The following is a 13,257-nucleotide window of genomic DNA, read 5'->3' on the forward strand; positions in this document are numbered from 1 at the left end:
AGGAAACACCAAAACTCTGTACAAAAACCTGACAGCTCCTCTGAAGATTTACTCACTTCAGCTCCTCCTTTTACTGAACAACAGCGCCACCAAGTGGACACTGACAACACAATCTAATGACACGTTACAATATTACTCCTGTTATTAATAAAACACAGTTAATCCAGATCATGGTGTTTAATTGAGGCTATTTCTGTACAGTAAGGCACTCCACAAGGAAGTCTTCTTCTACACAGAATGCTTTGGTATCACTGATGATGAGACAAACTAAAATGATTACAGACCCATGTTGATGAATTAACTATTCCAGGGTGAAAAGTGGTTAAAGAGACTTTGTTGTAACAGAAAGTTCACATGTTAAAGCTCCTCATTATGAGCTGCTCTGGATAAGAGCATCAGCTAAACAGCTGAGATGTAAATGAGATGCAAATGAGATGTAAATGTTGAGAGTTCCTCAACAGATGATGAAGAGGAAGGGCCAATGATGTGAAGGCCCAGATCCATCAGAGTATCAATGTTCTTCCTCTCTCTCCTCCCCTCTCACTGCAGACATGAACCACTGGCTGAGAAACATCCTGATTCTGACTCTCTGGCTAGGTAACTCTTTAAACCTACTGATTGTTCTCCTTTAATCAATCATCTTTATTGATCCATCTCTTCCTCTGCATGTTCTCTTCTTCCCCAGAGTGTAAAGGAGAAGACAGAGTGACCCAGCCAGCAGGAGATGTCATTGCTGCTGAAGGAGACACAGTTACACTTGACTGTACTTTTGAGACGAGTAGAACAGGTCCAACTTTGTTCTGGTACAAACAGGATGGAGACAACAGCCCCAAATTCATACTGAGCCGCGTTCAACAGGATGATGGGAAAACAGAGGAAGAGTTTAAACAAAGATTTTCATCCACACTGAATTCCACCTCAAGATCAGTTCCTCTGAAGATCCAGAAGCTTCAGCTGTCTGACTCTGCTGTGTACTACTGTGCTCTGCAGCCCACAGTGACAGGAAACACCAAAACTCTGTACAAAAACCTTTGGAGCAAAGACAACAGAATACTCCACAACGTCCACTAGAGGGAGTCACACACTGTTAAACTTCAGTGGTTTATGATACAGTCAGGATTTGTTTTAGTGGTGATAGAAGCAACATTAAATGAAGCACTACAGGTAAAACACAATAAACAAATAACAGAACTTGAATATGTTCATAGTATTTTCAAAGTATCTCCAATACTACTCCAGCAGATTGTTTTCACAGACAATTGAAATGCTTGGTGATTGTAACCATTGCAAGCTTTAAGCTGTGCTGCCTGGTTTGAAGCAATATGTAGACTGTAATACTAAGCCCCCATTTGCACCTCTCACCATAATGTCCGTTTAATTCCCACCTACAAGTCCCTGCTCAAAAGCAGGACAGCACAAGTAAAACTGTACTTGTTTGGAACAATGATGGCATTGAGACCTTAAAGGGAAATGAAGCAGTCAATCAAGTTTACATCATTTACACAATGGATTTCCACTACGATCGACAATTATACAAGAAACATGACAAATGTAAACGTATAAAAGACAAAAGAAAAGAAGAACTGTCATATCTTTCACAGAAAGGGCGCCACCATTGTGCAGTACTATAACCTGCAATGTCACGGGGTTGGTTGGCTTTAAGGCTCTGGGTGAGAGATAGTGAAATACAGAGCCAGTGAAAGAGATAGTGAAAGACAGAGACAGTGAAAGATAAATAGTGAAAGAGATAGTGAAAGATAGAGATAGTAAAAGAGAGATACTTAAGAGATAGTGAAACAAAGACCTAGTGAAAGACAGAGCCAGTGAAAGAGATAGTGAAAGAAAGAGCCAGTGAAAAAGACAGTGAAACACAGAGATAGTGAAAGAGATATTGAAGAGATGGTGAAAGACAGAGATAGTTAAAGGTAGACATAGTGAAAGAGTGAAAGAGAGATAGTGAAAGACAGAGAAAGTGAAAGACATAGTCAAAGACAGAGATAGTGAAAGATAGACATGGTGAAAGACAGAAACTGTGAAAAAGAGAGTGAAAGAGATAATTAAAGATAGAGATAGTGAAAGAGATATGGAAAAGATAGAGATATTGAAAGATATAGTGAAAGAGATAATGAAAGAATGAGAAATAGTGAAAAAGATAGGGAAAGAGATACTGAAGAGATAGTGAAAGAGGTAGTGAAGGAGAAATAGTTAAAAACAGAGACAGTGAAAGAGATAGTGAAAGAGATAGTGAAGAGATACAGAAAAGATAGTTAAGAGATAGAGATATTGAAAGATATAGTGAAAGAGATAATAAAAGAAATAGTGAACAAGAAATAGTGAAAGAGATAGTGAAAGATAGAGATAGTAAAAGACAGAGCCAGTGAAAGAGGTAGTGAAGAAGAGATAGTGAAAGTGAGAGATAGATGGATGCCACGAACAGAGGACAACCAGTGGAAACTCAGAATAGAATCAAATATAATAATTGTTTTGAAAGGTTTTCAAATTATTATTATTTTCATTGTCAGTTATTTTAGTAATTGTTCCTTTATTTGTTTTTTTTATTTGTTTTTATTTCACGTTTATGGGTAATGGGGTTCGCGATGTAGCAACATGTAAAAGGAGATGGCAGACATGAAAATATATTTTGAATGCTTTTTATATGCTAAAGCAAGATTAAATAAATGTAATAAAGAATTTCAAATGTCACAGTGAAATATATCATTATCAAAATATTGCCTATAGACACACGCACACACCTGTCTATAGATTTGTCTCACTCTTAACCCTGCCTTGACCGACCTCGTCCTTTCTCCCAGTACTGTATCCTTCTCAGATCATTTCCCACACAGTTTTGAACCTGGTATCTTATTTCCTCTACCTGCAGCTTTTGGTGTTCAGCAGTCTCTCTTCAGCATCTCCCTCTTATTTTATCGTAGCAGTCAGCCTTGGCAGCGGCTGCAGCACTACAGCAGGTCAGTCACTGTGAGCCAGTTCCAAATACTGTCAGCAATCTTAACATCTTGTCATGGTCACATATTTGTTTAATCAGCTAATATCTCCTAAGTTTGTTATAATATCGATAGTCACAGATCACCACCAGTAGTATCAGCAGCAACATCCCCAGCAACACCATCAACAGCCCACAGTGTTTAAAGCAAGAGCTGGGTATTCCCTGTGTTTCTTTTTCAAAACTGTGTCATACCATTCGCTGATGTATCAATACAGAAGCATCAGTATACGCATATCAGTAAGGAATACATAACGATATATTTCTGTATCAATATTTTGAGAACAGCCCTATTTAAATCCTTGTTCCATGTGCCCCTTTTATACTTTGAGTACCTGCCCTGGTTCTGATAGCAGGCACTTTGAACTGTAGCCCATTATGTGACCTGAGCTCATGACTGCTTTGTAAAGTTAAAAATGTCCTGTTTAAATAATTTGGAAGTCTACCTAACATATCTTTGCAAGTGAAGGGATGACCATCCTTCCAGTCTGTCCAATATACAATGATGTATATCTGAGAGCTGAGTGATAAAGGGGGTCAAGTTTGGACAAGGTGGACAGAGAGGCAAACCTGTAGGTAGTGTCCCTATAATCAATCTGTGGCGGAAAAAGGCCAGCAACTAAGTGTTTTTCTAAAGCCATGGAAAAGCAGGACTTTCACCTATACAGAAAAGTCAACGTGATAATCAACATGGTATTTAAAATTTAGGTTTTTTGTAAAACCAGATACCCAGATATTTGTAATTATCAACAGACTGGATACAGACTCCATACAGGGTCGTGATGGAGAGGGGTGGTACCTTTGTTCGCCCAGTGGCAAAAATCATAACTTTAGTTTTGTGGGAATTTAAAAGCATCTTCAAATCTGACAGAGCATATTGCAGGGTATAAAAATCTGCCTGCACATTTGAAAAGGCAAACTCTGCTGTGGGGGCACAGGAGTACAGAAGTGTCTCATCTGCATACAGATGATCCTTCCAGAATTTAAACATCACAAACATTATTAATGTAAACTAGGAAAAGCAAGGGTCCCAAAACTGAGCCTTGTGGAACACTTTTCCTAACAAGGACTGGATCTGAGATGTTGTTGCCATGTTTAACAATTGTACAATGGTCAGGTAACTGTGGAACCATTTAGCCGCTTTGCATCCAAAGCCTGCTCTCAAGCAAAGAATAAAATACTTAAAGATGTCTTGACTCGATTCTTTATATCAGAAGACTCATTAAAGAAAAAGTTCAAATACATCTGACTGCAATTCAATAAATTATGGACTGTAAGTTTGATGCCTTGTAATAATAAGCAGGTATGTAACGTCGGCCAGAGTCCCACTGCACTTTCACATCCAGACAAGGATGGACAAACACCTTAATGTTTCACTCCAAAGCCTGAGTCATGACCAGTTTCACACCAGTGTTTGGAGACAGAATAAGCTCCATGTTTGCACAGACTGCCTTCATTTGTTAGAGGGGGAGATGTCCAACCATAATTAACACAAACATCTCTGCTTTCACTGTCAGTAATGCGGCAGCTCCAGAGATGGAAGCACCTAAATCAGCCCTTGGAAGAGTCTAGAAAGGACGTGACTGCCCCATTGTGGGAGTGAGGGAGTGTTTGCTGAAGCCTCTACTTTCACTGTGGTAAACTGGTGGTAGCAGCTCTTAACCATTCGCTCTCAGTGGAACATCCTGTTTGAAATGGTCGACACCACCGAGCTGGTTTTGGAGATCCTTATGTGTTCTGAACAGGCTTCATATTTTAGCCCTTTATCTGGAGAAGCTGTGGACAGGCTGGCAAACTGACAGGCCTTTAATATGATGCTGATACCATATTAAAAACATTCACTAATTGATCCTAATTGTCACACTAGGAAAGGAGAGAGTGAGGAAAATGTGTTGAGTGTAAAGTTGTCAGTCGGGGAATAACACAGGGCTGTGAATGAGCCCCGTCACTGTGATCAGGCTCCTCCTTCTAATCCACCAACTTAGTGTTGATGAAGACTAAACAGAGAGATCACAGCCTTCTTTATACTTGCTGGAGCTCACAGTTCCTCAACACTGCAGATATGACGCCTCTGTTCATCTCAGTGTTGCTGGCTGCTGTGTGCCTTGGTATGAACACAACTCTGGTTCTCTGATATCAATCCAACATTGACATGATTCTTTAACAGCACACTGATACTGTTTGTTGCTGTTTTACAGAATGCAGAGCACAAAAAGACAACGTGCTGCAACCAGAAGGAGACGTGACTGCTGCTGAAGGAGAGACAGTAACACTTGGCTGTCTATATAACAGCAGTTCATCAAATGATTATCTCTTCTGGTACAAACAGGATGGAAACAACAGCCCTGAATTCATACTGAGCCGCTTTAAGATCGGCGAGGGGAAAATAGAGGACGAGTACAAGGAGAGATTTTCATCCACACTGGATTCCACCTCAAGATCAGTTCCTCTGAAGATCCAGAAGCTTCAGCTGTCTGACTCTGCTGTGTACTACTGTGCTGTGAAGCCCACAGTGACAGGAAACACCAAAACTCTGTACAAAAACCTTTGGAGCAAAGACAACAGAATACTCTGCAACGTCCACTAGAGGGAGTCTCACACTGTTAAACTTTCAGAGAGAATCACACAACAAATACTTAAACTTCTACAAACTGAGAGACAAACACCAAGGACGTCCTCTCTGTCCACTGCTGTTTTATTCCTAAAATATAAACTGGTTTATACAACTTGACATTTTAGTCCTGAGGACAAATAAGACACATATTGATAATTAATAACTTTAAGTGACTCTTAATATATTTTTCTGATAAAACCCAGTGGACCAACACCAGCAGACGACATGGCACCCAAATCATCACTGACTGAAGAAACTTCATCCTGGACTTAAAGTAACTTGGATTCTGTGTCTCTCCACTTGTGACTCTGGGACCTGGATTTCATCTAAAAGAGGACTCTGGACCACTGAGCCACGGTCCAGTTCTTTTTCTCCTTAGCCCAGGTAAGACTCTTCTGACTATCTCTGGTTCAGGAGTGGCCTGACACTAGCAATGTGACACACGAGGCTCATTTTCTGGACCCGTCTGTGCCTGGTGGATCTCGATGACTCCAGCCTCAGTCCACTCCCTGTGAAGCTCCTCGTCGCCCCTGTTGCTTGTGCACCTTTTCCTACCACACTTTAACCTTCCAGTCAACTTTCCACGAACATGCTTTGATCCAGCTCTCTGTGAACAGCCAGCCCTTTCAGCAGTGACCTTCTGTGGCTCCTTGTGGACAATGAGTGTCTTCTGGACAACTGTCAAGTCAGACGTCTGAACCAGGCAAAGGTTCTTCTCAGGTCCACAATTCATTATTTGCTGTGCATAATAGCATGTAATTAGCTGTGAGATGATCTTCAAGATTTTAAAAAAGGCCTGAAAAGTTTATCTTTACGTGTAATTAACCTACAATACATGAAAGTTTAACTTTGGACTTAAATTACAGAACAAAATGAACTTTTCCACAAAATTCTAGTAGTCAAGGGAACATACGGAGACAATATCCTTGTGTCATAGTAAGTTCAAGCGGGTGATGGAACACAAGTGAGTGGGCCAGACCCAGAACCAGACACATGGCAGGTTCAGGTTTATGGTTTTAATAATAGAAGAGTACACTGACTTACAGCAAGCTGAGGCAGGCCAAGGTCTAAACAGGCGGACAGTCCAGTCCAGGTTGATGGATGAGGATCAAACCCCAAAACAAAAACACTGCAGCACACGCTGTGATCGGAGAAACATTCGCTGCAGAATCCATTTGTTGAAGAGTGACAGTCCTACACCTTACCGACCTAGCTAACCCAACACCATAACAATGACTTCAAATATTATGTCATATTCTCACCCACAAACTAACGGTTGAATAAACTGCTCCAATGCAAAGTTTAATAGCCGACCCTTGCTGTATGTTATTACTGTTTTTTCCTTCATCACATTCTCCAGTGTGGACAACAATGATGACAGTACATTGCAGTTTCAGTTTGATCCATTTCCCAGAAGCAAACATCTGCTGGACGCACAAATATTTTATAGCTTTAACGTTGGTGGTTCAAAAACAGGCCCCCCCACTGAAGTCCAACTCAACCAATGAGATTCTTTGCGTCTCCAGAGCAGAAATGTTTGAGGAACTAAAAGCACAATCAGCTTGATGTTGAGGAGAAGGGCTGTGCAGCAGAGAGGCTGTTTAGTTTCTTCATTCTACTGCAGTGGAAGAACATTGCTCATCTGCTGTCTGTCTGGCTTTAACAACTCCAAAGACATGTTGCTTTACCTCTTTTTACTTTGCTCTCACTTCATAGGTGAGTGTTGGAGTGTTTGTGTCCACAGAGTAACACTGTACAGCTGCCATTTTCCACTGTCTTCTCCTCTCAGCCTCATGAACAATGTTAGTCTAATGGCTTCATTTGCTCTACTTTTTCCAGGACTAATAGCTGGAGACACAATCTCTCCTGAACGAGAGGAAGTCAGTGAAAGAGAAGGACAATCTGTCACACTCACATGCAACTATCAGACAGCTGCTACTAATATTCGCCTTCACTGGTACAAACATCATTCTGACCTTCAGGCACCTCAGTTTATACTCTGGAAAGGAGCAAAATCAGAGAGTGGTAGTGAACATATTCCTGATGAACGATATGAATCTGAAACATCAGCAACATCAACTACACTGACCATCAGAGATCTAACCCTGGCAGACACAGCTCTCTACTACTGTGCTCTAGAAACACAGTGATACAAAGTGTAGAAGAGGCTGTACAAAAACCTGAACCCAGATATCTGACTACTCTTCAAAGAGGAGGGAAGTGGTATTCAAACCACAGCTTCATATCAGATGGATTCTGCTAATTCCTGTTTTATCAGAGTCACTGTGGTTCCAGCTGCTAATGAAACACTGGGGGAGGATTCACAGGAGCATTATGGGTAGTGGGTGGAGATGGGGAAGTGGGGGTATGTAAGTTTAAAAAGTTTCTATTTATTTTTATACTCATTTTATATAGTGACTGCAATGACTGTATTTGAAGCATTATTGTGTTTTTTTTGACAAATAGGGGGTGTGATGGTGCAGTGGATAAGACTCATGCCTGTGGTGTGAAAGACCTGGGTTCAACTCCCCACTGTGACCCATCCACCACTTAACCCCTCGTTGCTCCAGAAGCGTGCGACCTCTGTCATATATAACACGTTTAAGTCGCTTTGGATAAAAGCGTCAGCTAAATGAATAAATGTAAATAAAGGAATTAAATTCATTTTCTAAATCACCCATCAGCCTGAATGGAAACAGAGCTCAGCAAGAGGTTAAAGTTCAAGTGTGATGATAAAGTCTTGATCTACTCTACTCTTAGAGAGGATTGTGAGGTCAAGGTTTAGAAATGAAACCATTAAAAATGTTTATATTCTAGGAAGCCTTTCATTGGGAGGGGGTGTCTCTGCATGACCTCCCTGGGAGTGGACCAGACCCAGACCCAGAACCAGAGGCATGGCAGGTTCAGTTTTATGGTTTAATAATAACACCCTGTACGAGTACCCTGACTTACAGCACGCTGAGGCAGGCCAAGGGCCAAACAGGCAGACAGTCCAAAAAGCAAACACATCCAAAGGACTTAGGCAATAAACAAACTCCTAAAAGATCCGATACATCAGGCCAAAAATCCAAAACCCAAGAAAACACTGGGAAAGGACTAGAAGGCTGGACTTGTAGACAGAGACTAAGCGGCAAAGACAAGAGAAGCTGACAGACTAAAAGATGTTTGGGATTTCCCCTTTCTGGTTATACATCCCTGCCTCTGCTGAATAAGTTCTGTCCCTGGTGGGGACAGAATTTATAAAATGCTCTACTTTTGCTCTGGTCCAGCTGCCGCTCTCTGTCTGTGGGTAATTACCACTCTGGAGTCTTGATCAATGTCCCGCCCACGGCTCTATCTGATTGGTTACAAGTCACGAATAATGGCCTATCAACAGTCAGGAGACATGTGCTCCGGGGAGCAGCGGAGCTGTGTGCTGGAGGAAAGGCAGCCGATGATGACGCTCTTGAAAGTGAAGGCTTTTAAATCGGGGGGGCGGGAGTTTTCTCATGAAGAAAATAAAACATCCCCCCTCTGATTTTTACACAAATCACACCCTGTACATAACTATGTTTTCAGTGGTGTAGAAAGACCTTACATAATGAACCGTAATGTTTTTATTGCCTCAGAATGAGACACTTGTATCTACATACACCGCGGCTCCACCATGATTCTACAGTAGCCCAAACGGACAAACTGCTCTACAGAGCCCGTTTAGTCACTACATTGAAAACGTACGAAGAAAAAAAGAAGAGTATAGTAACAGTAACAGTAGTCGTCTGGTTTGTTAGAAGTCAGAAGAGAAGAGAAATTTGTAAATGTAAATGCTCCGTACTTGTATAGCGCCTTTCTAGTCTTTTCGACCACTCAAAGCGCTTTTACACTACATCTGCATTCACCAGTCATACACTGAGCCTAAGTGCTCAAACGGAAACTAACATTCACACTCACTCATACACTGGCGGAATAGCCACCAGGGGCAATTCGGGGTTCAGTATCTTGCCCAAGGACACTTCGACATGCAACCAGGGGGAGCCAGGATTGAACCGCCGACCTTCCGATTAACGGCCAACCCGCTCTACCTCCTGAGCCACAGCCGCCCCCAATTTGGACAAATAGAGGACCACACGTTTTATTTAGCACAAGAGACGACAGAGACAAAGAGTCGACCACCTTCTCCTATAGACTTCCAAAGGGAGGGGGGGAGCAGCCAGTGTGCCATTGGTTAATATCAGGTTGCAATTCACAGCCCTTACCACTAGAGGCCACTATAACCTACAGAGCTGCGAGGAGACGGAGAGATTGAGGGAGGAGCTAAGCTGTTAGTGAACTATAGAAGAGAGAGGAACTTCCATATTCAGCAGAGTTCAATACACAAAGCAGAAACATTCCCTTTATTCAACATGCTGTCATTGGACTATTATGTACTTTCTCTACTGTTACTATCCATTCTAACAGGTATGTGAGATCCTGCTGAGAAAGTTTCATTACTAACTTTTCTGGATGGGATTCATTTGTTGAGTCTTTTACAACATGAAATAACAGAGTTATCTCTTCCTTCAGGTGTCAGCTGTGAAGAACTCACTGCAGTCAGGAATGAAGAGTTCACTTTAGAAGGCAGCTCTGTTACTCTGTCCTACACATACTCTAAACAAGCAACTGGTAGTGATTATTTCTTCGGGTATCTACAGCATCCAGGAAAACCACCAGAGTTCCTCATCTTTCACTTGGGAACACAAAATGCAACAAACTCTAGATGGTCTGCTAAAGTGAGTGATGATAAAACCCAAATGGATCTGCAGATCTCCTCTGCTGCAGTGACAGACTCTGCTGTGTACTACTGTGCTGTGAGGCCCACAGTGACAGGAAACACCAAAACTCTGTACAAAAACCTTTGGAGCAAAGACAACAGAATACTCCACAACGTCCACTAGAGGGAGTCACACACTGTTAAACTTCAGTGGTTTATGATCTGAATTTGTGGTGCTGGTGATTAAACAAAACAAAACAATGCAGCAGCAGCATGTGGAAGATACTACAAGTTCTGAAATGTTATTTTAAATCAATTCCGACAAAGGATGATAATGATGTTGGATGGTGTTTATATAAAGAGAGACTATCAGCAGCCTAATAGCTGAGAGTTCTCAACCAAGGAAGTCCTTTCTCTCCACTGCTGTTTGATCCTTAAGGAGTAAATAATTAAAATGTCCATTCTGTAAAAACACATGATGTCAAGGCTCTGACTCAGCATCTGTCAGATATACCGGGTTGTTGTACAAATTCTGTAAGCAGTCCCTGTGCCCCACCCCCATTACCCACTGCCCCCACCCCCCAAAACCCCCCTCCAACACACATGTCATCCGAAATGTCAACACATTTCAACCTTTTTTCAACATTTACTTCTATGCAATGACTATAATTGCTAAATGCTTTCACCCCCCACTACGATGCCCTTGGTCAAATATACAGGATCCAATCTGGATTAAAACATTTGTAAACCAATGATGGTCCATTAAATTGTTTACAGAACAGAACAGAATTTATGGATGACCAAGTAATGATCAAGCATGAAACAATAGAAGGAAAATTTGACATATGCTTCCTGTCTGGAGCTTAACATCTAGTTTACTCAATTTATTTTTGTAAAGACGTCTCATGATATGATTTGTCCGAAAATGTGACAAATGTAATAATGTGAATAGTACTGTTTGAGTAATGTATTGAATAAGTAATTAACGTGGCTGTCATGTGTAATTGAATAGTTGTATATCGTCTGTCTAAAGATTGACCTCAGTCAGGACCTTCACATGTTCTGTCAAGAGTCAACCAGTTTTACCTTATCAGCTTCTTGTTAACTGATGGAAATGATGTCATGTAGTGAATTACAGCACCACAGCAGAGACAAACTCACTATTTGTCAAAGTTGTGAGAGGAAAGAGGGAGGGATTAAGGGGAGGAGGAGCAAAACTGGGACTCAAGGTCAGAAAAGACAACAGATGATGAAGAGGAAGGGCCAATGATGTGAAGGCCCAGATCCATCAGAGTATCAATGTTCTTCCTCTCACTGCAGACATGAACCACTGGCTGAGAAACATCCTGATTCTGACTCTCTGGCTAGGTAACTCTTTAAACCTACTGATTGTTCTCCTTTAATCAATCATCTTTATTGATCCATCTCTTCCTCTGCATGTTCTCTTCTTCCCCAGAGTGTAAAGGAGAAGACAGAGTGACCCAGCCAGCAGGAGATGTCATTGCTGCTGAAGGAGACACAGTTACACTTGGCTGTACTTTTGAGACGAGTAGAACAGGTCCAACTTTGTTCTGGTACAAACAGGATGGAAACAACAGCCCCAAATTCATGTTGAGCCGCATGCAAGGGGTCGAAGTAAAAACAGAGGGCGAGTTTAAGGAGAGATTTTCATCCACACTGGATTCCACCTCAAGATCAGTTCCTCTGAAGATCCAGAAGCTTCAGCTGTCTGACTCTGCTGTGTACTACTGTGCTCTGCAGCCCACAGTGACAGGAAACACCAAAATTCTGTACAAAAACCTTTGGAGCAAAGACAACAGAATACTCCACAACGTCCACTAGAGGGAGTCTCACACTGTTAAACTTCATATAAAATGAGGTGTAAATATAAAAGAGACTATCACACTGAAAATCCTCTGACAGCCAAAAACAGCTGAGAGTCCTCCACCAAGGGAGTCCTATCTCTCCACTGCTGTTTGATCCTTCAGGAGAAAATGACTCAAATGTCCATTCTTCAAAAACACATGATGTCAAGGCTCTGACTCTGCATCTGTCAGATAAACAGGATCCAGTCTGGAGATTAAAACCTTTGTAAAACAATCAGGGTCCGTGAAACAGTTTACAGAAGAGATTTTATGGATGACCAAGTAATGATCGACCATGAAAGTATAAAAACAAGGCAAGGCAGCTTTATTTACTCAGCACATATTGATGCTGTCTTTTCTGTTTTACCTAAGAAAGCTATAAATAAGCTACAAAGCATTCAGAATGCAGCAGTACATGTACTAAGATCAGAAGGAGAGCACACATATCACCTAAAGTCCCTGCATTGGCTGCCTGTCAGTTTTAGAATAGATTTTAAGCTCTTTTTGTTGGTTTTATTAGCGCCTGAAAACTTGTCAGATGTACTTTTAATGTGTCCTCCCTCTAGATCTCTTAGGTTCTCTGGCACTGGTCTTTTAGTTGTTACCCGAGTGAGGACAAAGAACTACGGGGAGGCGGCCTTTAGTGTGCAGCCTGCCAGAGGAGCTGAGGGCATCACAATCTGTTAACACCTTTGAGTCTGATTTGATTTTATTCTTTGACAGGTTTTTCTTTGGGATCGTCAATATGAAGGTTAAAGTCACCAGTTATGAGACAGAAAAAATACTAACACCTGTTTAAATAACAGAGCAAAGAAAGAAAGAAAGAAAGAAAGAAGACCCAGGAAGTCTTTAAATTGTTAACAAGCAGGATTCTTTGGTGTACCTTTCAACACAATGAAACACCTCCACCTTTCATGTCAGGTTGAAAAACATTACTGAAATAATAATGGTTGTATATCGTCTGCGTAAAGATTGACCTCAGTCAGGACCTTCACATGCTCTGTCAAGAGTCAATCAGTGTTACCTTATCAGCTACTTGTTATCT

General features: G+C 41.4%; 3 gene segments (V, D, J or C); all 3 read left to right on the forward strand.

Annotated features, from left to right (window-relative positions):
* The first annotated feature begins 545 nt into the window (after nucleotides 1–545).
* Nucleotides 546–4,607, forward strand: LOC119903286. The segment is given in 3 exon segments: nucleotides 546–597; nucleotides 686–970; nucleotides 4,522–4,607. Coding segments are annotated over 3 exon segments (417 nt in total).
* On the forward strand, nucleotides 4,550–5,642 carry LOC119903287. The segment is given in 2 exon segments: nucleotides 4,550–5,112; nucleotides 5,203–5,642. Coding segments are annotated over 2 exon segments (507 nt in total).
* A 6,024-nt stretch (nucleotides 5,643–11,666) lies between these two features.
* LOC119903289 lies at nucleotides 11,667–12,899 on the forward strand. The segment is given in 3 exon segments: nucleotides 11,667–11,715; nucleotides 11,804–12,088; nucleotides 12,811–12,899. Coding segments are annotated over 3 exon segments (420 nt in total).
* The last annotated feature ends 358 nt before the right edge of the window (nucleotides 12,900–13,257 follow it).

This window comes from Micropterus salmoides, unplaced genomic scaffold, assembly GCF_014851395.1.
Source record: "Micropterus salmoides isolate LMB-PRFRI ecotype aquatic unplaced genomic scaffold, ASM1485139v1 Ms_hic_scaffold_1450, whole genome shotgun sequence".
Lineage (NCBI taxonomy): Eukaryota > Metazoa > Chordata > Actinopteri > Centrarchiformes > Centrarchidae > Micropterus > Micropterus salmoides.